The sequence below is a fragment of the Lithobates pipiens genome, unplaced genomic scaffold (genome assembly GCF_037356315.1).
Source record: "Lithobates pipiens isolate NorthernLeopardFrog02 unplaced genomic scaffold, aLitPip1_a1.2 Scaffold_18, whole genome shotgun sequence".
NCBI lineage: Eukaryota > Metazoa > Chordata > Amphibia > Anura > Ranidae > Lithobates > Lithobates pipiens.
Window position 1 is genome coordinate 549,996,998 of NW_027507758.1, and position 26,618 is coordinate 550,023,615.

Below are 26,618 nucleotides of genomic sequence, written 5' to 3' on the forward strand. Positions count from 1 at the left end.
AATATGAACACCAAGATATATGAATGATTTGGAACACCATATAAAGTTGAAATTTTGTTGTAAACTGATGGTCAAGTTAGGGGAGAGATTGATAGGAAGGGCCGAACACTTATTAATGTTAATACCTAGACCCAATAAGGTAGGAAAAGAGTTAAGTTCAGATATGAGGTTGGGTATGGACGTGAGGGGATTAGTAAGGAATAATAAAGCATCGTCGGCATATAGACTTAATTGGAATTCATTTGGACCTTTGCTATAGCCTTTGCTGTTTGAGTTGTTTCTTATGGCTTGTTCTAAGGGTTCTATTGCTAACGTAAATAAAAGTGGGGAGAGGGGGCATCCCTGTCTAGTACCTCTACTTAGGGAGAAGTCTGAGTTGTGGCCTGGGATTTTGATTCTTGTTTGGGGGAGGTGGTAAAGGGCATTAAATCCATGGATCAATTTGACTGTGATGCCAAATTTAGGGCTGAGAAGGCTTCAAATTACTTTTTTTTTTTTTGGGTTTCGACGCACATTAAGTTATGTTAAGTTATCTGTTATTAAAAAGCATTGAGAAAGAAGAGAAGAGGTTCCAGGAGTACTTTTTGATATATTCCTCTGATAATGGTGACTGGCTTTGCATACCCTAATTTTGCTTTACTCCTATCTACAGTATGTACCTGCGTTTGTGTATTTTTGTCCCCAAAAAAGTGACAGCATTTTTTCCTCATGTTGAGGCCTTGACTAATTTAACATTTGTGTACAAAACAGAATAATTATCCAACAATAATCTATGTTGTTTATTATTGATCAATAAGGATACTACTTATTATTGGATCAATGCTATAGATACCCCACAAAGGTAACCTTACTGAAAAAAGGCCTTGATAGTAACACTGTAAAATCAATAGTGCACAGTAACAGATAAAAAAAGTCAAATAGAATTTTATAAAAGGGTAAGTATAAAATCATAAATTGACATGACATCAACTCACATAATCTAGTAATATACACCACTTGTGGCAGTAATGATCTGTTCTCATCTTAAAGGATAAGTTCACCTTCTGGAGCATGTTACACGTTACACTCATATTTAGAGCGTAATGTATAATATGCTCCAGGTCTGCCCCCCCCAGACCCTCTACCCCTGTGGCATCAGACAGGGGAACCTTGCCCTGCACCTGCTGTCACATTGTGAAAACAGTGTGCCTGTGTAGGGGGTGTAGGGCTCCACTCACACAGCACTCTCTGAATGAAAAAACTACAAGTCCCACCTGCCACCATGGCAGGCAGCTTGTAGTTCCTAATTAACCCTCATAGTTCATTGATACTTCCTCCAGCTTTATAACAGTCTACCCATATGGAGATATGGACAGGAAAGCTAGAGGTGACAGTGTCTGCAGGAGCCTGATATTGCACCATGATCTAATTATCTGCAGGTTCCACTGAAAAAAAATAATAAATGCATATTGTTTTACTGCAATTGAAATATGTGCATTTAATATTTTTTTTTTCAAAGAGGTGAACTTAGCCTTTAATTTGATTAAACATATTTTGTAGGAAAAAACAAAGACATTATGTAATATTTGAACATTACTCCTCCACAGATGATAGCCTTAAATTAAACTGTATGTAAAAACAAGAAGATGGAAGCGTGGCCTGGACATGGCTAAGGTCGGACGTGTTTGAGCGGAGCTCCCGGCCGAACCCCTCTCCTTCTGGCTGTTTTAGCTCCTTTGACCGCAGCATGCTCTCCAACAAGAAGCGCACAACTAGGCGACGCAGAGGAGCCCACTCCGGGAGCCCTAATATGCCCTTGACCGGCACCATTCACAGATTGTTCCAGCTGAGTCAGTCGGACACCCCTGATCCCAACATGGCAGAGTTGCGCACACCGCACGTGGCGGAACGGGACAGTGCCTCCAGGCCGCCCTTACCCGCGGGATCACGGGACTCGAAACTCTTTCCCAGCATTCTGGCCGCCTTATCACCCGGCCCGAGCGGTTCGGCATGGGCACAGCGGTCCCACCCGGCGGATGATGACCTACGATCCATCTTGATGGCCCTGCCGACGAAAACAGATATTGAGGCCTTGGTGGGGAGAGTGGAAGCGGCGCGTCGTAAAGAAATGCAAACGATCAGGCAGGATGTACAGTCCCTGTCCGGTAGGGTGACGGCAGGGGAATCATCCCTAACTGCTTTGGACGCTAGAGTGGCCGCCCTGGAGGCACACCGGGATTCACAGCCTGGGAGAGCGGTGGAACTACAACTCCACATGGAGGAGATGGAGGACAGGAGCCGCAGGAACAACCTGCGGCTCTGGGGCCTTCCAGAAGCCATGGGCCCGACAGACTTGGCGGACATGGTAGTGGATATTTTTCGTAGGGTGGCCGGTGATCAGCTTCAGGGACGCCTAGAGTTCGACCACATCCATCGGGCTCTGGGCCCCAGATCGGATGACCCGGCCCGTCCGCGCGGTTATTTGTCGCCTCCACCACTACGCCCACAAAGAAATCCTTGCCCGCAAAAGGCCTGGGACGTTCGGGACTGGGAACTAGATGGAGCACCGTTAACCATTCTCCCAGACATCTCGAGGGCTACACTGCAGAGGACACTCCTGAGACCTCTCCTAGACCTGGCAAGGAGACAAAATGTTACGTACCGATGGGGGTTTCCCCTGTCGGTTACCTTCAAGAAAGACCAGCGCTCCTTTACTCTCCGCTCCCCAGAGTCGCTGCCCGCCTTCTTTGCTTTCCTGGGCACGGCGCCCATTTCGGTGCCAAACTGGCTGGATTACCTCCCACGGCTACAGGGACGCAGGCTCAACTCGGTGCCAGGCAGGAACCTACCTCCTAGACCTCCGCGGAGCGGCAGACGGGCCAGAGAGGATTCGCCCGGGGAGGGCGGTGAAATTTAATTGCATCCCCGCTTCCTGACCAACCCCATCATTTTCTCCTGACTGCCTTAACCTTTTCTACACCGGTGGTGTGATGTATCTACCTCTACAGCACCTGAGCTGAAGGACGTTGTCTGCGGAAGTGAGTGCGGTGTTGTCGGCTTACCCCCTATCGGGACAGATTTTTTCTGTGGGAAGAACACGCCATTCGATAAACAGCCAGTGAGACCAAGAGCCTGACGCAACCCAGGTGCTGCAGCCTATCTTGAACTCACCCCCTTGCAACAACGTGGACAGCCTTCGCTCTCTCCCTCCTCTGCAGTCTCCCAGTGGTAAGTTTGTTTCTGGCCTCTTGGGGGGAGGTTGTCTTTGCGGGTGGCGCTGGAGGGTACGGGTGTTCTATTGTGCACTACGGAGACCCCCGCCCCCGGGCTGCCCCAATTCCACCAGAGGGACCGATATTGATGGAGCTCTGTTTGCCTCTCAACTGGGGACTTTTGCTTTACGCTGGACGCAATTTTTACTCTGGCCTTGGGGACAGCATGAGATCCCATGGGAAGGCGTCATACATGCAACTGTGTGGGGGGCTCCCGGGTCGGGGGGGAGCACGGAGCCAGCAGGTGGGGAGTGGCGACAGGCACGTGGTCGTATGCGACCGCCACACAATGGACCTAGCAGAGGAGACAGGTTCTGCAAGAGGACAAGTGTTCCTTCCATACTAATGTGTGACTTTCTATGACCCCCCTGGGAAACACACCGGTACTGACCTGGGTTGGTTGGGGGGGAGCGGGGAATCTGTTGGGGTTTGTCACCCTGCGGGAATCGGGGTGTGACTGCGCGGCTAGGTTTCGATGGAATAGACGATGTCCCTCAATAACAGAGCTGATGGACCCCGCCGGGGGGTTCCGGCTTCCTTTCTGGAACGCTGCGCAACTACACCATTTTTTACACTCCCTACCGAAAACTGGTAACTTTGATAGACAACTGCTGCCTTTTGGGGACCTCTGCTCAGATACTGACACCACTACAAGACTTCTCTCGCACATGCATGCCCTGATTAACACACCCTCAATGCAAACGACATTGCCCTACTTAGAGAAATGGGAGAAAGAGCTTAACTGTACATTCTCAAATTCACAACAACAAAAAATTATAGACTGCACGATTCATTCATCCATCTGCAGCAAGACGAAGGAAACTAATTACAAGATTTTGTCCCGATGGTACCTCACTCCCTCCAGACTACATAAGTGTTTCCCCGGCACCTTAGACCGCTGTTGGTGTTGCATGGAGGGGGAAGGGTCACTTTTACATATTTTTTGGTCTTGCCCTAAGCTGAGCTACTTCTGGAGGGAGGTTAGACGTATCACACAGCTAATCACAGACTATACGGTCCCCGACGAAGCGGCCTTCTTCCTCCTTCACCTATCGACAATGTCGATGAAAAAGTACAAAAAATCTCTCACACGTCACTTATTGAATGCAGCTATAGCATGCATCCCAATTCGATGGAAGCAGCCGTGCCCTCCGATGGTGGCAGATTGGCTCCGCAAGGTGGAGGAAATACGCAAACAGGAGGACTTAGTCCTCACGGCACAACACAAACACGAGATATACTTACAAACGTGGGCTGGTTGGAATGTCTTTATTTACTCAATAGAGGGAAATTCCCTTTTGCACTCCTGAACACTAAGCTACATGGTACAGGTCGTGAAAATTTCCTGTCAATAGCACCTTTAGAAATATATTTACCTAGAAAAATGGTGACATGTTGACACTGATATCATTTGGGGGGAGGTATTATTGCAAAAATGTTCCAGTAAACCTTATCTGAAATCTACCTACCTGCATTTACCCCTTTTCTAAGAAATCCCCACTAAATAGTTGTAAAAATAACAGCTGGTAAGAAAATAGAAAGATATGCAGCAGGCACAACTTCCCAGATTCATTTGAAAACAAGTGGGAATAATGAAATAAATCAGAGTGTATATTTCCATCTTTAGATTTTAAATGCATAAGGATCATATGACCCATCAGTAACTGGGAGTGTTCTATCATGTGGATACTGTCCATGTCAATTATACAAACATTACATTACAGTTTAAACACATACAGGACAGTGGCAGTGTCACACTTCTTCACATAGACAATTGTATACAAGGTGGATAATAATACACATTTCCCTCCTGGTGTCACACGGGGATCTGAAGAATGATTTTCCCCATGTTCTTGTTGGCTTCCATGTGGCGGTGTGCATCAGCAATCTTATCGAAGGGGAACACGCTGTCTACTATTGGCTGCAGCTGGATAGAATGGCCAGGAGTAAAGTTAGGGAGAACTTCTTCTGTGAAAGCCTTCACCAGCTCTGCCTTGTACTGAAACACAAACAGAACACAGTTACCTTCATATGTAGAATGGTTTATGTGTCAAAATGCCAGTATAAAGCATTTTCTTTACAAAACCGCTATCCTGTTTTGATATAGCTTTATAGCTAAAATTTGAATTTCTCCACCTCTCATAGTCCCAAAGAAACAACAGCAGAAACTTCCATAGCAATGTTATCTCACCAGTGTTCTATATCTCAGCATTTCCTGGTGGAACATTTCCTGGTGGTTCCACAACACCAGATTTCAGAGAACTATTTAAAGTGTAGGTAAAAAGAATTTTAGCTTTGGATAGAGTAGGGTAAAAAAAACAAAAAACAAAACCCTGTTGATTTATTTTTTGCTGTCTGTTTCCAGAAGGTGAGATTTCCCTTCCTGTCCTGGAGATGAAACAGGAAGTGAGAGCAAACCTCTACAACATTTAGGAACAGGTGTCCCCAATGGAATATTTTACTGCACCTTTTGGTGACAACTCTAAAATTTTGAATTATACATTTACCCTCTTCTTTTGTCACCATGACAAATAGAGGGGCGAAACTACCCAGCAGGGAGACTGACAACAATAAACCCCCTGATAGAGATTCTAATCCTTCTTTATATTATATATACATAGACACACACTTTAACTAAAAGATTATATCACAAGAAAATGTGAGATCTGCAAGGGGGTTGCCTCCTAGTATTCACCTTAAGTCTCCATTCACATCTAGTGATGTTGAAGCACTGTGTTATTTACCGCGTTTTGGAAGCGGCACCATTTAATTTAATGGGCTGCCCTCTGTTCCAAAAAAAATGCACCAAAGTGGCTCCTGTACCCTTTTTGGAGCCAACTTTGGTGTGTTTTTGTACAGCATGATTTGTCCAGTTTTGTTGTTACAAAATGCCCATTTTTTTGTACTTTAGGATGCCATTAAGAATGAATGGCACACACAACACGTTTCATACATTTAACCATGATTTTAGCGCAATTTGGAATTGCAGGAAGAATTGTGCAAATCTGCATGGAATTCTAATACAGTAAGATGCAGTGGCAGCCCGTCCATACAAGGCACAGGGGCTCCACAACCCCCCCCCCCCCCAAATCCATGAGCCTGGCCTATATGCAGGGTGTTGGATGCCTGGATTTCAATGGGGTTTTTTGTTTTTGTATTTTTTTTTATAGAAGCACATGACAAAAGCCTGAGGCTCTAATTGTCTTCAAATAAGGGTGGGCTTGGGGCACAGAGCACTGCACCCTAAGCCCACCCAGTTGCGTGACAATAGCAAATTAATATTCGCTAGTGTCTTCCCGATTCTCCTCCCGGGCCAATCAGGAAGCAGATAGGCGAAGCGATTGTATTGGCTGCAGAGGAGGAAACGCTGTGAAGCTGAGGAGGAGGAGATGCAGGATGAAGCCACCGCCCATGACATAGATGGGTTAATTACAGAGCTGGTGACAGACCGACAGGGGCAAAGGGTGTGGGTGATCAGCCCAGGGGTTGGAGGGGCCGCGTGTCTGATCTGCCGACTGACTGGGGGGAGTGGCCGTTCTACACAAATCTCTTGTGATGTGCAAATTTACCAGTTCCGTATGACCCAACTTCCCAGTCCTGTGTGATACAACTCCCTAGATCTCCTCCGAGCAGCTCCACAATCCACTCTGCCAATAGTGATGATGTGATCACACTGTGTGTGCCTGCAGAGGCTGGAGTTATGTATGCGGAGGATGGAGTGCAGTGCTGTGTGCTGGTAAGGATGGAGTGTGGGGGGGGCAGTGGATTGTTTGCCGCCAAAAAATATAGCACCAGCCGCCACTGCTAAGATGTGAACGGGGCCTTAGGTATGTGTCAATGAGTTCTTGGCTTGTGTTGAGGGCAGTTTGCTTTCATGTTAATTCAGCTTGCATTTTACATTTTTAGATGTCTGAGATTATACAGCCCATTTACACTATGCTGTGGAAAAAAACGCTCACCTTATGTTGTTTTTTTTTTTTTATAACGCACATCACTGCACCTACTCTATGTGCACTATATGTTGCTAAAAAAATTGTATTTTGATTTCTTGACCCATTGTGGCAACTCAGACCTCAAATTCCAATAAGGGTTGTGTTTGATTTTCTTCTAAGCTGCATCAACCTGCTGTTGCATTCCTATTGACTTGCATAGGGAGAAAAGCAGATCTGATGTAAACAAAAGCCCATCAAGCACATCAAAAACATTCAGTCCTTAAAGAGAACATACTGTAAATCAATAGTTGTATTAAGCAGAGAGTGTACTCATCATCCCGACTATGTGTTCACTTACCTTGCTCGAGCGGGATCTCAGTGTACTGGCCAGAAGGCTTCCTCTTTTCCGCAATAACATTGTCAGGAAATCTCCATGAATCACACCAGAGCCCATCAACCCATAGACAATCCAGCGGCCGTCAGTGTTCAGGCACTTTAGATTCCTTTCCCAGTGTGTCGCCCCCACACAGTCTAATATAATATCAACACCAACATCTGCAGAAGAGAATGTGGAAGTTATGATAGGAATGGTATCTGTTCCAGAAAAAAAAATATTGAAGCATTTATATTGATAACAGTCAGACTTTGTTTGCCCCATGACATTACCCAACTTAAACAACTGAGGAGGATAATGTTTATTCATAGATGTCAGTTTGAAAAAAAAGCATGTCCATTAAGTCAACCAAAAGCCACCTAGCATCCTCAGGATCCCAAACGCCATCTATCCATTTTTCATCCATCCGCTGATGGCTTGAAATGGACAACAATGCATTCTTATTGGTAAACGGATGATCACCTGTTTAAAAAAAGGACCTGAACGCACATTGAATGTAAAACAGAACAAGTCTTCATTTTTGTTCTGCTTAAAAAACATAAGCAGACCTAAATGGCTATAAATAGACAAATGGCCCATTTTTGCATTGGTTGTTAGGAGCCAGCATTCGCCAGCGTCCTAACAACTATGACTCATTCCTGCTGTCAGAATATAAGCAAAAGATCTGAAAAAAAATATATAATAATAATAATAATAATAATAATAATAAATGGCACGTGCCCCCCCCCAAAATCCATACCAAGTCCTTCTGGTCTGATAAGAATTTTGGGGACACCATAAACAAAACAAAAACAACATGAGGTCCCCCTTCAAAATCCATACCAGACCCTTATCAGAGAATGCAGCCCGCAAGCCAGGCAAGGTTTGGGGGGAGCATACCCTATCACACTTCCTATCACAGAAAAGAAAATTTACTTCCCAGATTCTCCGCTGTTCCCGAAGCTAGACCAGTCCCCACAGCTTCCTCACCCCCACTCTCTAAGATCCTGACATCATCAACACCAATGACGGGTGTATAGCCCTGCATTGGGCATGATAACATAAAACAAACAAAACAGAGGGCGCACCAGACTAACGCATTATCCTCAAAACATGTATTTTAATAATAAAAATCATAAGTAAAATACAAACTAAAAGCTAAAAAATCTCATCATGCTCATGCTATCAAGTTCATGTTACATCATAAACAGTAACAGGATGTCGTGAGTCCAATAGACTAATGCATTTTGAGGGGTTTCCCTATTCCTCAAGGCCAGAGGGAAGAAGAGGGAAATCCCTCCAAACACGATAGCCTGTTGGACTCACAACATCCTGTTACTGTTTATTATGTAGTGTGGACTCGATGCTGTTGTTGTAGCATGACAAGATTTTATACACATTATTATACAGCATTTATTTAGCGCCAACAGTTTGTGCAGCCCTTTATAATATAAAGGGAGACACCATCTGCTGGGGGAACAAAGGATCAGGTGAGCAGAACTGTTCCTCCTGTCCCCGAGAAAACACGCAATTAATTCTTACAGCGCAGTCGCAGCCCCACTGCAGAGAAGGATTTTTTGTTGCCCACGATGTATAGTTTAAAGTTGTAATAGGGTTTTAATTAAATCTTGTAGCAGAAAGGTATTGAAAAAAATGCCCTGCTAGAGCAGCCTCTCCATTTGGCAGCACAAGCTATTGAGTTTAGGATTTGAAGCAATGAGAAGTCAAAAACATGAGCATAAGCTTTGACCTGGCTCATGAGTCAAGCTTTCTCCATAGCACATAGCCGAGAAATCTTGTGGTGCAAGGATCCCAATTTAGACACAGGGAAGAGTTTGTTATGGGCCTACTATAATATACACTATATTGTCAAAAGTATGGGGACACCTGTCTTTACACATAGATGAACTTTAATGGCATCTCAGTCTTAGTGCATAGGGTTCAATATACTGAGATGGCCCACCCTTTGCAGCTATAACAGCTTCAACTATTCTGGGTGGGCTATCCACAAGGTTTAGGAGTATGTCTGTGGGAATGTTTGACCATTCTTTCTGAAGCACATTTGTGAGGTCAGACACCTGGCTTGCAGTCTCCGCTTTACTTCATCCCAAAGGTGTTGTATTGGGTTGAGGTCAGGAGGAGGCCAGTCTAGTTCCTCCACCCCAAACTCGCTTATCCATGTCTTTATGGACCTTGCTTTGTGCACTGGTCCAAAATCATTTGGTGGAGGGGGGATTATGATGCAGAGTAGTTTTTCAGGGGTTGTGTGCAGGGAACTCTTAGGACGTCAGCATACCAAGACATGTTGTGCAATTTCATGCTCCCAACTTTGTGGGAACAGTTTGGGGATTGCCCCTTCCTGTTCCAACATGACTGCACACCAGTGCACAAACCAAGGTTCATAAAGACATGGATGCGCGAGTTTGGGATAGGGGAACTTGACTGTCTTGCACAGAGTCCTGATTTCAACACAAAAGAACACCTTTGGGATGAATTAGAGTGGACCTCACCATGACAGCTTCACTTTAGAAAGCGATGAATATAGCTCATCAATAGGTTGTCAGGGTTCAGCTGCAATGGATGGAAAACATGAAACGACGTAGAAGGAGATTTGCTAATTTCCCCTCTTTGTTAGATCACAAGTACAGGTTCAAACAAGAAGTCTTACCATATCCATACAGCATGTTTACCAAAGTATTAATGATAACTGGCACTCCCTGTGATAACTGAACATAACATGGTGGACATCTGACTCACAAGGTTTGTTCAGCCTGCTGGACGCCAAAACAAACAGCGCAGAAGAATTGAAAAATAACACTCTAAAGACTTCCATTTGTAAAACACATGAGGGAAATTCTAGGAAGGAACAGCACTCACCTCCTTGATTTACCAGAACATTAAGGAGTTGACAGAGTCCAGAGAACGTAAGGCATCCTGTATTGTGTAAACTGGTATTTTACATGGCAGGTGTGCAGAATTCAAAGGATATCGAATGACAAACCGCATATAGTGACTCAAACCCCCACATCAGATCTGATGCACTTATATATTACTTAAATAGTTCATAATAGAAATTTGTTTACTAGGCTACAGCATGTAAAATGTTGACTAAAGCTGGCTATACACAAAAAAAAAAAAAAAATACTGATCAAAATTAGGCTGGGGACCTGAACCAGGCAGATTTCTGTTGCAATCGTCTTTATCCAAGACATAAAAGAAATACATTAGCACACTACTGTTGTTGCTATATTTTGTAACATACACAGCAGCCTTGGTACATATAAGGCAAAAAGGAAAAAAAAGTTGAACTGCTCATTTTTTTTTTTTTTTTTAAGTCCAGATAGTTACTGAGGGCCAACTCAAAGCAGTTCCACGATATGAAGGACCTGATTCAACCAGACGAAATTCGATCAGTGTATAGCCAGCTTAAATCTGCACAGCATGACACTGTTAATCCTACAGACCCTCAGAAACATAATTTTTGCCTGTTTCCAAAATAACGTGGCAGGAGTGTTTTCCCTGCTTGCAACAAATGCACTGCAAGAAAAGACATTTAGCACCTTTCTTCTAAATGTGAACTGAAAATACGGCAACAAAATGATCAAGTTGCCTCCACCCTAGGTGCCTAAGCGGGGTTCTAAAGGGTCAACTGCAATCATGATGCAGAATGTTTTGTATATACCTACTGTTCTGAACATTCAAATGTAATACGCTTGGTAATGTATCACCCTGTTAAAAATGTAATAAAAACATATTTGACGCTAAAGGGTCAACTGATGAGAATCAGGCGAATTTGTGACAGCATGTCGGATTATTTACACCAGTCAGAGATCATGGTTAATAAATGCAAAGACAAGGGATATAGAGATCAGGATCTTAGGTCTATCTAATCACAAAATATGGAGAGGGATAGAAAACTACTTTTGGATGACAAACCCAAAAAGAAACGAAATTTAGATTTCATAGCCTTCTTGACCAATTTCAAGATTATAAAAGTCTAGAGAAGATAGTTATGAAACACTGGCCAGTACTGCTGACAGACAGGACATTGTCAAAATTGTTGCCCAATCGCCCCAGGTTCATCTATCGACATGCACCAAATTTAAGACATAGATTAACTCCAAATGTATTGAACCCTCCAAAGAAAGTTGGCACTTTTTTGGATCTAACAGGATTCTATTACTGTAAAAAATGTAAAGCATGTAAATTGATGAGGAGAAATGTGAGAAAAGTATAGAATTTTGCATCATTTAGCATGAGGAGTGAATATAAAATTGAGAAATGTATTACATGTAAATCGACCCATGTCACCCATCTTATTATTTGTCTATGCGGGTTGCAACATGTGGGACGCACTAAAAGAAATTTATGTACTCGCATTAATGAACATCTAAATAATATTAAAAAAAAGGTTTCCCGAAACATAGTCTTTCTAACCACTTCAGGACACATCACAACAAGGATCCTAATGTGGCAAAATTCTTTGGGATTGATAAAATAGATATAGATTGGAGGGGAGGAAATATGACCCAGAAAATATAAAAAAATGAAACCGAATGGATTTATAAATTAAACACACTCACACCTGCGGGAATCAACGTAGATATAGACCTTAATTGTTATTTATCCAATTATTAGGAATCTGTGGTTTGTGTAACACTATATTGTTAAAGGCAATCCATTCTACTTGAATCCGTTTTCCTTTTTCGCCACAAGATGGCTCCAGTGATAAAGCCCCTTTGCCTCTAGATGGCTCTAGCCTTAAAAGCCCCCCTTTTCTTCTATTGTGTCCACTCATCATTTGTTTTTCGGCCACAAGATGGCAGTATCCATTAAATTTTTTATCCTCCTTGCACCCGCTGGTCGTCAAGTGATGGCCAGGCGGTGCAGCTCTCGTTCTGGGCAGGCATCATATGATGTCCTCCCAGAACGACCGCTCTTTACCACATGATCACGGCTGATCACGATGTAAACAGGAAGAGCCGTTGATCAGCTTTTCGCCACTCGCGTCTGACAGACACGAGAAGAAGAGAGCTGATTGGCTGCTCTCCTGACGGGGGGGGGGGGGGGGGGTCTGATTGTTTATCAGCACAGCCCCCCCCCCCCCGGATGCCCACCCAGGACCACCAGGATGCCGCCTGGACCATTAATGCCATCTATCAGTGCTGCATATCGGTGCCCATCAGTGCCGCCTATTAGTGCCACCCATAAGTACCCATCAGTGCAGTCTCAGTGCCAGGATGCCGCCGGGACCACCAGGGATTGGTACCACCCTGGACCACCAGGTATGCCACCCTAGATCACCAAGGAAATGCCAATCAGTGCCCAGGCTGATGCCTATCAGTACCCAGGCAGCTGCCAATCAGTGCCCATCCCAAATGCCTGCCAGTGCAAGTGCAATCAGTGATGCCTATTAATGCCATCTATCAGTGCCGCATATCGGTGTCCATCAGTGCCGCCGATCAGTGCCACCCATAAGTACCCATCAGTGCACTCTTTCAGTGCACAGTGTTGCCTATCAGTGCCCATCAGTGCCACCCATGAATGCCCATGAGTGCTGCATAACAGTGCCACTCATCAGTGCCGCCTAGTGCCCATCAGTACCGCCTATCAGTGCCCATCGTCAGTGCCCTTCAGTGCCGCCTTATCAGTGCCCATCAGTTAAGGAGAAAACCTACTTATTTACAAAATTTTATAACAGAAACAAAAGAAAAACTTTTTTTAAAAAATTTTACGTCTTTTTTTATTTGTTTAGCAAAAAATAAAAACCCCAGAGGCGATCAAATACCACCAAAAGAAAGCTCTATTTGTGGGAACAAAATGATAAAAATTCTGTTTGTGTACAGCGTAGCATGACTGCGCAATTGTCATTTAAATAGCAACAGCGCTGAAAGCTGAAAATTGGCTCGGGCAGGAAGGGGGTGTAATTGCACTGTATTGAGGTGGTTAAAATACTTTTTAAATACATTTAAAAAATATTTTTCACACAAACAAATTTAGTTAATTTATTTAAATGTAATTTGTTTCCACCGTCTTCGATATTTGTAGCAAGACTTAATAGTTTATCGTATATTGTGTAAGGATTGAACTGGATTGGATATCCTTAATTGACTGATTTGTAGAAATATAGAAGCGACGTATCCGATTACTTGATCCCTGATGACGTCAGAGTGTGCTGAGGAAATGCATAGGGTGGCTTGAGCGTTATATGTCACTTCCGCCATTTGCAATGCAGCTGGAGTGCTAACGGCGTCTCCAACACATGGTTGTGTTAGGTGATATTGGAGATTTGATTTTAATCTATTTTAAACTCAATTTTTTAATACATTTTTGATATACTTCACCATGGAAGCCCTTTTTCTCTTTTAAATCTTTGGATACCTGTTTGGATTGATGCTTTGGTTATGAACATTTCTACACTGGAACTACGTATAAGCGTTTGTGGGGACCTGCATTAGGTCCCATGGGATCCTGTTCCTGAATGTCCGGACAGAAATTGTGGCTGTGAGGCTTTTCCAGTGGCATTATCCACAGGTGCATATGACTACCTGTAATGGGTGTCATGGGATTCTGGTGAGTAGAAGGTGATGGTGGTGGAAGATCTATTCCTTACTGTTCGTCAAGAATTGGAAGATTCACATGCACAATTTTTTGATTTTTGATTGGACACTTAACCATTTTGTGGACGTTACACATATATTTTTCCACTATATGCATACGTTTGTGTTTGTTGATATTGTCTGATGCATTTCTAGCACTTGCACTTTAAAAGTATTTTTGGAAAAGGGCGGTTCTAATTCATTTTTAATTAATTCCTTTTTTTAACAAAATGATCAACCTTGTTTTCTCTACTCCTCATATTACGTAAAGCGTTTGTTAAACCAAACACTTCATATTTCTGATATGTGGCTGCTGTACCATGTACTTATATTAGAAAGTATCCTGTTCTTTTTTTTATTGCTTCCTTTGTGTGAAATCCCTGGTGTTCCTGCTAGTCCCTCTGCTTCCGTATAAAAGTGGTTGTAAACCCTGACAAACCTCTTTGCCTAACAGGTAAGCCTAGATTAAGGCTTGCCTGTAGGTCAAAGAAATATCTCCTAAACCTACACGGTTTAGGAGATATTTACTAAAAGACAGGCACTGCTGTCTACGGCACATGTGCCGTAGACAGCGGCGTGCAGGCGCACTAACGCCGTTAGCAGCATTCCGCTGCTAACGGCGATATGCCGTTAGTGTCGACATCGCTGCTCCGGTGCTGTGAGCGGCCGGAGCAGTAATACCCGGAAGAAAATGGACGCTCCGTACTACAGGGGACAGCAGTGACTTTGCTGGCTCCTGTGTCAGGTAAGTGACACATAATGGGCTACTATGCGATGCATAGTAGCCCATTATGCTTTACCTTTGCAGGGAGACAAAGAAGAAGTAAACCCATCAGGGTTTACTTCCTCTTTAAGAACTGACCACTTTAAGCAGGAGAGGAGAGCGTGGTCAATTCTCTAGCTATGCTGGGAACTCAGCCCGTTCTCCTCCAATGATCAGACTTGACCTGACACCCCTGCTGCACAACCATTCACTGGGAAGCTCAGTGTGCTGCTGCTTCTCCTCCCCCCAGCTCTTATACAGCTGAGAACAGAGGGTATGTGATCACTTATAAAAAAGGAAAAACTGAATTTATAATGTTTACTTTTTTATATCTATACAAAAATCTTTTGCCTTTCATTTCTATTTTAAACTAAATAGGTTGTTTTACAAGGTGATTATTTACAATCACTTTAAAGATGAATGCCAGGTATACAGCTAAATACATATAAAGGGGCTGATTACTTGCCAAAAGATTAGTTTTTTTTGTCCATCCAGTTCTGATATTTACACTGATCTACACAGGGCCTGATATTCTCTGCTGTGTTTTTTCCTTTTGCTTTCTCCTCGCCATCTCTACCCTGTCACTGCAGTACGTAAGGAGACGCAATACACTAATGAGTTCATCTTTCTGTCATTCTGCTCTATACTTCTATCAGCATGCTATTTGCATTGCAGAAAAAAAAAAACTATTGGTGTGTTTTGCTGTTTCTCCCTTCTCTCTGAGCTTTACAGACTATACAGAGATTGATGCCCGAGGTAAAAAGTGGCGCACTGTAGTTGGCTACACACTGCTGCCAGCATTAGGAGGCCATCCTACAGGCAACAGCTCAGCCACAGTTATGGCATCACTGATAATGTGCATTGCACAACACAACAATGCATATAAGCAGGGGGTGGACATTAACCACCATGGCACCCATCCTGCAGCTGCAAACATGTATATTGCGGTTGTAAGGTGGTTAAATGAATACATCGCTGTGGTCTTTTATATCTGCCTGGCGTTCAACTTCAAGTGTCAAGCCAAACCATTTTTTTTACATTTAGGTTTAGAACTCTCTTGTCAGTCTACTTTTTGTTATCTGTCCCCCACTGGGGAGATCCCTTTTATTTCCTGGTCCAGTAGTATCACAGGTAATGAGAGAAATCCCCACCTTAGACAGCTGTCACCAGAACAGTAGTCCCCAATGGAAGATTTCTCTTTATCTCCTCTTCTGCTGAAAACTAACATTTTAAATTTCCAATCTCTTTGTCCCTGGGTGACAATGGTCATCATGGCAAATAAAAAGGGGAACATTTCCCAAGCAGGGACCCAGACTGGAATAAAAACCTGACAGAGGTTCTACTCTACCCATGGCCCCAAGGCCAAGAAGTATGACTGGAAATTGCATATGAAGCAGAAAGATTATATAAAGTTGCTATACAAGAGCAAAACATTCAATCCTGGTCAAAAGATTTTGGATTTTTTTTTGCAGCCAATCAGATTTCAGTGACTGTATTTGTGAGCAGAGCACAGAAAACAAAAGCAATCTTCTGATCTGGTTCTGTGTATAATTCCACTCTGTTTCCTGTGCATTACTTATGTAAACTTACATATACGAGACCTTTGGTTTATTAATACCTTACACTGTGTGTTAGTGATTAATCTCACTGTGTATATTAAGCTGCTGCACTGAACTTACTGTTTGTGGCCTCCAGACATTTAGTGCCAAAGTCCTCCTCTTTGTAGTTGAATCCAGAAGCAGCTCCAAGTTTCCTGGCAAACTCAAGTTTTTCAGCCGAACCAGCCGTCACGATGGGTACAACTCCAGCAAAACGGCACAGCTGGATGGCAGCAGTGCCAACACCACTAGCTCCTGCGTGTATCAACACTGTCTCACCTTTCCGGACCTTCCCTTTAAACATAAAGAAAAAAAAATCACAAAATAAAATAGGCAGATAACGAGCCACTCCATTATTTAAAGTGTTACACTTTATGGTAAAAACAAAACAAAAAACAATTACAATTATGATATAAATTAATCATTAGATATACTGTAACTATTCATCTTTTCTGGCCAAGTTTCTTTGACGTTGTTTCAAATTAGCTCTTCATTTAGTGTCTACTGATTATCTGGAAGCCTCCTGTTTATCTAACTCCCATTGGACAGCTTTTCTTCCTGCTATGCGTGTAGATGGGTGTGGTGTGGTGGCAATAATTCACATAGTCGGGTACAATAGAGAACGTGTATTGAAGTAATGCAGTGGCAGTTCACAATAAGGCCCGATAGGAGAACCACCCAACCGGGTGCACGGTTTTCAGCAAAGAGAATAGAGTTTTGCTCAGCCTGACTGTAAAGAGAGCAGAATGCATCCTGGATGTCTCATGCCCAATCGGGAGGATGTCCAGAGGATTAGTAGTCCCTATGCTTTCCCTACTGCTACTTCTGTCCCTAACAGATGCAGCATCTTTCCCTATACTGCCCATTCGCAAATGCAGGCCAAACCTGGGAGCCAGGGACTTAAATTGGCTCTGCCTGACTTAAGATGGTTGCCAGAGTCAAATGGGGCAGGAGCATCCAATTGGATGCTTCCCCAGTGACCCAGGAAACCACAGAGGAACTGTGTTCTTCCTGACCTCCTCTTCAACTGCTGTGACACTGCGAAAGAGCGCCACCTGCAGTGGAGAAAGTAGATCGCATCTGTCTACATGCTAGACAAATGAGCCATCAAGCAGGCAAACAGACAAGAGTGGTCTGTAACCAAAGAAAAACTTGCAGCCATTTCAACTTTTGAAAACAAAAATTCTTCCCAAGAACAAGAACTACAAGGTGTCTGCTAATAATTTTCCAAACTGAAAAAACTTGGTTTAATCCCCTGAAATCGGTTTCAATTTGTTAGTAAGAACTTGACTTTGGATTATTATTATTATTATACAGGATTTATATAGCGCCAACAGTTTGCGCAGCGCTTTACAACATGTGGGCAGACAGTACACTTACAATGCAAATCAATACAGGAGGGATCAGAGGGCCCTGCTTGTTAGAGCTTACAATCTAGAAGGGAGGGTCAAGTGGAAACAAAACAAAATAACTGTGAGGGGTGAGCTGATGGAGAAAATTATTATAGAGTTGTTAGGTGTGGGTAGGATAGGCTTCTCTGAAGAGAAGTGTTTTCAGGGATCATCTAAAATCATCTAATAAAGTAGGAGATAAGTGAACAGCTTGGGGTAGGGCATTCCATAGGATTGGAGGGGCTTTGGAAAAGTCCTGGAGGCGACCATGGGAGGAGGTGACGAGGGAGCAGGAGGTCTTGAGAGGAACAAAGAGAATGAGTAGGTTGGTATTTAAAGACTAAGCTAATTATGTAGCTGGGGGGGCGAAATTGTGAATGGCTTTGTATGAAGTTGTTAGTATTTTGAATTTAATTCTTTTGCCGAGTGGAAGCCAGTGGAGGGATTGACAGAGAGGATTGGCAGACACAGAGCGCTTGGTAAGGTGGATGAGTCTGGCAGCAGCATTCATGATGGATTGAAGAGGTGATAGACTATGTAAAGGTAAGCCAATGAGAAGGGAGCTGCAGTACTCAAGGCGAGAGATGACCAGCGAGTGAATTAAGAGCTTTGTTGTGTCATTGGTTAGAAAAGGGCGTATTTTAGAGATGTTGCGTAGGTTGAAGTGGCAGGATTTGGACAGAGATTGGATGTGCTGCTTGAAGGAGAGCTCAGATTCCAGGACTACACCTAGAATCTTAGAATGTGGGGATGTGCTTATGGTTGTGCCATCGATTTTGACAGAGAGATCAGGGGAAGGGGAAGGGGCATACGGGGGGAGGAAATATTTTGGTTTTGGATAGATTGAGTTTGAGGAAGTGATGTGACATCCAGCCTGATATAGCTGATAGTAAATTAGTGATACGTGAGGAGACAGAGGGAGTGAGCTGAGGGGTAGAGAAATAGATTTGGGTGTCGTCGGCATAGAGGTGGTATTGGAAGCCATAGGAGGCTATCAGTTGACCCAGGGAGGGGGTGCAGATTGAAAATAGAAGAGGTCCAAGAACAGAACCTTGGGGGACCCCAACAGAGAAAGGAAGAGGAGAGGAGGAAGTAGAGTTGTAAGAAACGCTAAAAGTGCGGTTGGATAAGTAGGAAGAGAACCAGCAAAGAGTACAGTCACAGAGACCAAAGGCGTGGAGTTTTTTGAGGCGGAGCGGGTGGTCTTCATCCTGCCCACCCTCCTTTACCACAGTACAATAAGAGTGTGAATAAGGGGGTTCTTACTGGATCAGAGGACTGGATAGATGAGGCTGAAATCTGGAAAATCACATTCTTAAAACAGAACATTGATAGATTTTTTTTTTTTTGGTGGAAAGGTCCCCCCCAAACAACTGCAATTGTGGCTGAAATATTCACCTACTCTTGGCCATTGTGCGTTCAAACAATCTAGTTTCACTACAAGATGTCCTAATTTTTTAATTGAGTGTCATTCAACTGATAAGAACGATAACAAACTATCAACATAGAGTGTCACAGACCTGCTTCCTTAGGGTGCATGCCCACAATGTAAAGATGTAGAGAGCAAGGCTCGTCGCGTCTGTACTGCACTCTGCATCAAGAATTGCCCACCAACAGAGAAGATTAAAAGAGGAAGAAGACCCTACTCATCATGTGACCTGTTTGAAGGCACCTGAAAAAAGTTAAGTATAATAAAGAAAATAAAAATATGTGGGCGGAAGGCTCAAGGGTGGAGGCAGGGCCCTTAGCAGAGGTGCCTAGAGCCAAGGGGTTGGCCTTTGACAACAAAGTGATTAGTACTTCTGCCTAGCAGGAATTAGGATCGTTGGCTTGATTCCAAACAACAGCACTACCAGCACCGAGTCTGCACGTTCTCACTGAGCTTGCGTGGGTTTCCTCTGCGTACTCCGATTTCCTCCCACACTCCAAAGACATGCTGGTAGGTTAAATAGCTCCTGCCTAAATTAGCCTTAGTATGAGTATGTATGCATGTGAGTTTGGAACATTAGTTGTAAGCTACCCGAGGGCAGGGACTGATTTGAATGTATAATAAATATCTAAAGCACTGCGTAAATGATGGCACTATATAGGTACCTGTAATAAATAAATTAGAAAAAGAAGGCAGTTATATAGGGTTTCTGGATAGGTAAAGTAATAGCTATGAGGGCACAGACTACATGGAATAATGTTAAGCTAAAAGCAAGCTATTTTATATTTTCCTTCTCATGTATAAGGAAACGTAAACTTGGCATAATCATGAGATTAAATACATTTAATTTGTCATCATGCACGCCAGCAGAAAATTTGACCTATAGTCTAGAGTTCACTTCCATAAAGTCACCAAAGATTTTACGATCTTCTCCTGGGAGCACTTGCAATTATACATTTGCCATTATATGTTCACAGTTTAATAATGTGGGTCCCATTGCAATTTTCTTTTAGGGTCAGTCCATTGAAAACTGATATTCCAGTTTTTTGGTAAAAAAAGGTTGGGATGATGGTGGGTGCAGCTGGTTTTGGTTCTCAACCGTGTGCTGGGAGGTGGAGTCAGCTGTCAATCAGACTTCCAGAGTCTGGAGCAGCACTGATCTGTCAGCTGGTAGTAGGCAATACGTCGCTACCAGCAGACACAGGAGAACGAAAGTAAGGATAGTCCTGTGACCCAAAAAGAGGATGGCCAAAAAAGCTTTGGTAATACTTGTCTTTTAAATAAGCATAGAAATTAAGTTAATTTGCTCACAACAATCAAGTAGTAATGACTATATGACTCCAAAAATAAGAAAACCACTCACCCACAAAATGCAAGAGTTGGTAAGCGGTGAGCCAGGCTTCAGGGATGGCAGCAGCATTGGTATCTGTCATACCAGGGGGGATTGGCATAAGCTGACTGGAGGGTACTGAGACGTACTGGGCATTTCCTCCCCCAGCCAACAGAGCCATCACTCGATCTCCAATCTTCCAACATCCGTCAGCACCTGGACCGAGTGCCACCACTTTGCCCGATGCTTCCAGACCTATAATCTGACTAGCTCCCGGGGGTGGGGGATAATATCCCCTTGTCTGCAAAAAAAAAAGTATATGTTCTATTTTGTGACATAGATGATGCTATAAATTAAGCAGTTCAATCTCATTATAGAATGATATTAATTGAATAATAAAATCACAATAATACCTCAATGCTCCTTGAAAATATATGTCAGTTTCCCTTTACCAGTACCAAATCTTGTGTACCATGAAGTTGTGTACCACAAAGTACAAAACTACTAAATAGGTCAATTGGAACAGTAAAACTGAACATACCTGTAGTAAATCCGCCCTGTTCAGTGCACTGGCATGGACTTGTACTAGAACCTCGCCTTCCTTTGGGACAGGTCTGCTCACTTCTTTAACATAGAGGTTATCTGGCCCTCCCGGAGCATCAAAATGTGCCGCTAACATCTTATCTGCAAAACAAAGGCAATCAGATGTACACAACTGCAGATGCCAAGACCCTCTGCCACCCCACTTGCCAGTACTGGAGTTGCACACTGCCTATTTCCCTGGGGGTAACCCTCACTGTAGCACTTGCGGTACCCACAATGTAACCCAAAACCAACTCCCATGGTGACCACAAAAGTAGCCCTCATTCTATCCCTAACATTAACTTTCTTTGTAACCCTAAAACTAACTCTCCCTGTAACCCTGACCCTCACTGTACTCCTAAAACTAACTCTCCCTGTAACCCTGACCCTCACTGTACTCCTAAAACTAACTCTCCCTGTAACCCTGACCCTCACTGTACTCCTATAACTAACTCTCCCTGTAACCCTGACCCTCGCTATATAGGTAACACTTATCCTCCCTGTATGTCTAAAGCTAACCTTCCTGTAACCCTAAGCCCTTGTACACAAGGTCGGAGATTTCGACGGAATGTGTCCTCTCGTACCGTTTTGTCGGATATTCCGACTGTGTGTGGGCTGCATCGGACTGTTTCCGTCGGAATATCCGACGGACCAAGTTTTCCAACTTGCCGGTAAAATGTTCCGACAAACTGCTCCAATCATGTGTAGCCTACTCCGACGGACAAAGTGCCACGCATGCTCAGATCAAATTCCTAGAGCAAAGCTATTGGCTACTAGCCTGAACGTAGTCCCGTCCTAACGAAAATAACGTCATCACGTTATGTACAATCGGATTTTCAGACAACTTAGTCCAACCGTGTGTATGCAACATCACTTCCGGACCTCTTCCAGAATTAATCTATCGGAATTACTCTGACAGATTTGGTTGTCGGAATCTCCAACCGTGTGTACAAGGGATAACACTAACCCAAGGAGCAATATCTTCCTTTGCTCCTAGGAAATCTTGATGGTATACCCTCGGAATGGTATACTACCTTTGGGAGTGGGCTAGCACCCCAAATCCTATGTGTGTTCACGGCTGCTAGGTTGGAGGGAAGACTCCCCCCCCCCCCCCTCTATGAGAGAAGCCCTTATGGTCCTAATACATAAAGGGGGAAAAGATCCTAAAAAATGTGAATCCTATAGGCCTACCTCATTGATGAATTTCGACACCAAAACTCTTGCAAAAGTGCTAGCAGGGAGACCACAATCGGTAATTCTGAAACTAGTTAATCAGGATCAGACTGGCTTTATAAAACGATGATGTGCGCAAATGAATATTAGGAGACTCTTTATTAACTTGCAAACTGAGCATGACAATTCTGGTAAGAGGGTAGTGGCCTCTTTGGACACCAAGAAGGCCTTTGATTCCATGGAGTAGGATTACCTGTTTGGTCTTCTGGAGATAATGGGATTTTGGGACTTTTCAGGATGTCCCGCAAGTGCACCGCCCGGGTGTGAAAAGTCACACTTGAATGAATGGGAGGAGATTTTCAGGTGCATAGCAGAGGCTATTTCCAGCATTAAAACGCATGAAAACTGCCCCAGTGTGAAAGGGGTCTAAAGGCAGGGTTTCCCCACAGTTCCTATTGTGTCTATAAGAGAAGAAGGTGAAAAGGATAGAAACAAGAATGTATTCATAACACATACTCAGGATACTTTTTCACTACCACTGCATTACAGGATATGTGTAATAACTCCCAACAATCCCAGATCATGCAGAGCTGTTCCATATTTTCAGTTTAGTTCCGTTGTCCAATGTACAGGGACTTTGTCCAGCGAAGGCTCCCCTTCTATACATTGTGCCTACAGCGTATTTTAAGGCAAATAAGTACTTGGCCTGCATATGCATAATTTAACATTCGACAAATCCCACCACCAGCTCATTCATATGCAAAAGCAGAGGGAGGTTCCTCCTTGGTTGCAGTCACATTCACAGCTTATGGGATGACTACCTTCTGCCAAGGCATGTGAGGTCCCCAGGATTTTGTGAGTGACTTTATGGAGGGGAAAGTGTCTGTACTGTGGGGAGGAAGAGGGTCTGTACTGTAGGGTGGGCTGAGGTCTGTACTGTGGCGTGGCTTGGGCTCTGTACTGAGGGATTGGACTAGGAGGAAGAGTCTGTATTGGTGGGGTCTGTACTTAGCAGGTGGGCTGGGAGGGGTCTGTGCTAAATGAGGTTTAAGACTGTAGGGGGAATCTATACTGCGTGGGGAATTAGGGCCCTCTGCTCCCCTGAAGTGCCCACAGCTTATAAATCTTTTTACATTATATACCTTTTTGGATGATCTGTATACCACAGTCATTGAAAACTGCACAGTTTCTCCAGTGCTGAGATTTCAGGAAGGTGGAGATTTCCACTTCAGCCTGTATACACGTCCACATGTATGATGTCAATATCATGTGACCTGGCTATCTCTGAGAACAAGTATTCTCTCCAGCATAAAAAGACACAACTGAGCATGTGCAGGTTGGCTACTCTGCCTGTGTTAGCTGGCTTTCTTTCCCCAGATAGACATTGCAGGAGAGGGAAGGATCTGTGCATAAAGGATAAAACAGCCTTTTTACACAATGCAGAGCATTAACCCCTTAGGTTCCACAGTGAGTATAACAAACATGCTATGCTGCATATACAGACTGATTTTACTGTTGTGGGTTTAGTAACACTTTAAGTTCTTCTTTAATCTTTTTACCTCCACCTCCTGTCATACATCGATGGCAGAGGGGGCTGGGGGGTTAAACACACTCTCAGCAGCTGCACCTAGAAATCCGTTGCACCCCTCCACTCACCTCTCATTCCCATCCTTCTTCTAGGATCCCCCTGCACCCCTCTACTCTCCTTCCATTGCTATCCTCCAGCTAGTAGCCACCTGCATCCCTCCACTCTCCTGCCATAGCTGTTGTCCATCTAGAAGCCCCCTGCACTCCGCCACTCTCCTGCCATAGCTGTTGTCCATTTAGTAGTCCCCTGCACCCCTCAACTCTTATACTATAGCTGTTGTCCATCTAGGAGCCCCCTGCACACCTCAACTCTCCTGCCATAGCTGTTGTCCTCCTAGGAGCCCCCCTGCACCCCTCCACTCTCCTTTCATAGCTGTTGTCCATCTAGGAACCCCCTGCACCCCTCAACTCTTATACTATAGCTGTTGTCCATCTAGGAACCCCCCTGCACTCCTCCACTCTCCTGCCATAGCTGTTGCCAATCTAGGAGCCCCCTGCACCCCTCAACTCTTATACTATAGCTGTTGTCCATCTAGGAGCCCCCTTGCACTCCTCCACTCTCCTGCCATAGCTGTTGTCCATCTAGGAGCCCCCTGCACACCTCAACTCTCCTGCCATAGCTGCTGTCCATTTAGGAGCCCCCTGCACCCCTCATACCATAGCTGTTGTCCTCCAAGGGGACCCCCCTGCACCTCTCCACTCTCCTGCCATAGCCGTTGTCCATCTGGGAGCCCCCTGCACCTTTCAACTTTCCTGCCATAGCTGTTGTCCATCTAGGAGCCCCCTGCGCCCTCAACTCTCTTGCCATAGCTGTTGTCCTCCTAGGAGCACCGTGCACCCCTCCACTTACCTCTCATTACTGTCCCCCTCTTAGGAGCCCCCTGCACCCATCCACTTCCCTCCCATTGCTGTCCTCCTCCCAGAGGTCCCCCCAGCACCCCTCCACTCCCCTTCCATTGCTGTCCTCCTCCCAGAGGTCCCTCCTGCACCCCTCCACTCCCCTCCCATTGCTGTCCTCCTCCTAGAGGTCCCCCTGCACCCCTCCATTCCCCTCCCATTGCTGTGCTTCACCTAGTAGCCTCCTGTAATCCCCCTCTCCCCTCCCATTGCTCTCCTCCTCTTAGGAGCCCCCTGCACCCCTCCACTCCCCTCCCATTGCTCTCCTCCTCTTAGGAGCCCCCTGCACACCTCACTCCTCTCCCATTGCTCTCCTCCTCTTAGGAGCCCCCTGCACCCCTCCACCCCCTCCCATTGCTGTCCTCCTCCTAGAGGTCCCCCCTGCACCCCTCCACCCCCTCCCATTGCTGTCCTCCTCCTAGAGGTCCCCCCTGCACCCCTCCACCCCCTCCCATTGCTGTGCTTCACCTAGTAGCCTCCTGTAATCCCCCTCTCCCCTCCCATTGCTCTCCTCCTCTTAGGAGCCCCCTGCACACCTCCACTCCCCTCCCATTGCTCTCCTCCTCTTAGGAGCCCCCTGCACACCTCACTCCTCTCCCATTGCTGTCCTCCTCTTAGGAGCCCCCTGCACCCCTCCACCCCCTCCCATTGCTGTCCTCCTCCTAGAGGTCCCCCCTGCACCCCTCCACCCCCTCCCATTGCTGTCCTCCTCCTAGAGGTCCCCCTGCACCCCTCCAACCCCTCCCATTGCTGTGCTTCACCTAGTAGCTTCCTGTAATCCCCCTCTCCCCTCACTTTGCTCTCCTCCTCTTAGGAGCCCCCTGCACCCCTCACTCCCCTCCCATTGCTGTGCTTCACCTAGTAGCCTCCTGCACTCCCCCACTCACCTGCCATTGCTCTCCTCCACCTAGGAGTCCCCGACACTCCTCCATTTACCTGCCACTGCTGTGCTAGTCCTAGGAGCCCCCTGCACCCCTCCACTCACCTGACATTGTTTTACTTCTGCAGGCTGTCACTGACTGTATTCAAAAGAGATTCTGAGCAACTTCATTAACTTCAAGACAATCCCATTCCATGGAGGGGGGAGGCATTTTATATTCTTTACATTTTCATCTTTACATGCCAACTCCAGGAACATTGCAGAAGAAATAAAAATTGAGGATTACTGTTAGCTAAAATTAAAGGAAGTTAATTTTCAGTAAAATACAGGCCGGGCGTTTCTTATTTCCCCTGCAAAGAAGAATGGTTTATTCCAGCTGCTGGCGCTGTCTCATGCTTGTTCATGGTTTTGTGACCACGCCCCCTGGTGTGAAGTTCATCAGGGGACAGTGAGGAGTACTGGAATAGGAGTCACACCTATACACATTGCTTCTATATAGTATGTGACTGGGTTATATTAGAGAAAATGAAATTTTCTGCAAGCTTAAAGTGACTGTAAACTGTGGTTTTAACCATTTGCCATCCGGGCCATTCTGACACTTCGCTCCTACATGTAAAAATCTACTTTTTTGGCTATAAAATGACATCCATTTTTTGGTGATAAATGGGTAGTACTCGGAATGGCATACACCCCCAACATTTTGAGATGTGAATGAGGGACACCTACTAGCAAATGTATGTAGGCATAGGACACGCCCCATCACACCCCCTTAACCTCCCTGGCGGTATGATTATTTCAGATTTTAGGTGCTGAAAGCGGTACAATTATTTTGC

The 26,618-nt window shown here is 44.7% G+C and overlaps 1 protein-coding gene across 1 annotated transcript; it reads right to left on the minus strand.

Moving 5' to 3' along the window:
• Positions 1 to 4,505: 4,505 nt before the first annotated feature.
• TP53I3 (tumor protein p53 inducible protein 3) lies at positions 4,506 to 26,053 on the minus strand. Its single transcript, XM_077488875.1, has 6 exons — positions 25,891 to 26,053; positions 21,208 to 21,350; positions 20,700 to 20,967; positions 16,598 to 16,810; positions 7,542 to 7,738; positions 4,506 to 5,250 (listed from the first exon to the last, which is right to left on the minus strand). The coding sequence occupies exons 1-6, from the start codon at positions 25,895 to 25,897 to the stop codon at positions 5,068 to 5,070; spliced, it is 1,011 nt and encodes a 336-aa protein (XP_077345001.1). The 5' UTR covers positions 25,898 to 26,053; the 3' UTR covers positions 4,506 to 5,067.
• Positions 26,054 to 26,618: the final 565 nt, after the last annotated feature.

Bases quoted from the DNA above. Each gene is read 5' to 3' on its own strand.
- TP53I3 (XM_077488875.1), bottom strand. The intron at 20,968-21,207 runs GTATGTTCAGTT...TTTTTTTTGCAG, and splicing joins ACAGGGCGGATTTACTACAG to ACAAGGGGATATTATCCCCC. The intron at 16,811-20,699 runs GTGAGTGGTTTT...TTATGTTTAAAG, and splicing joins CCAACTCTTGCATTTTGTGG to GGAAGGTCCGGAAAGGTGAG.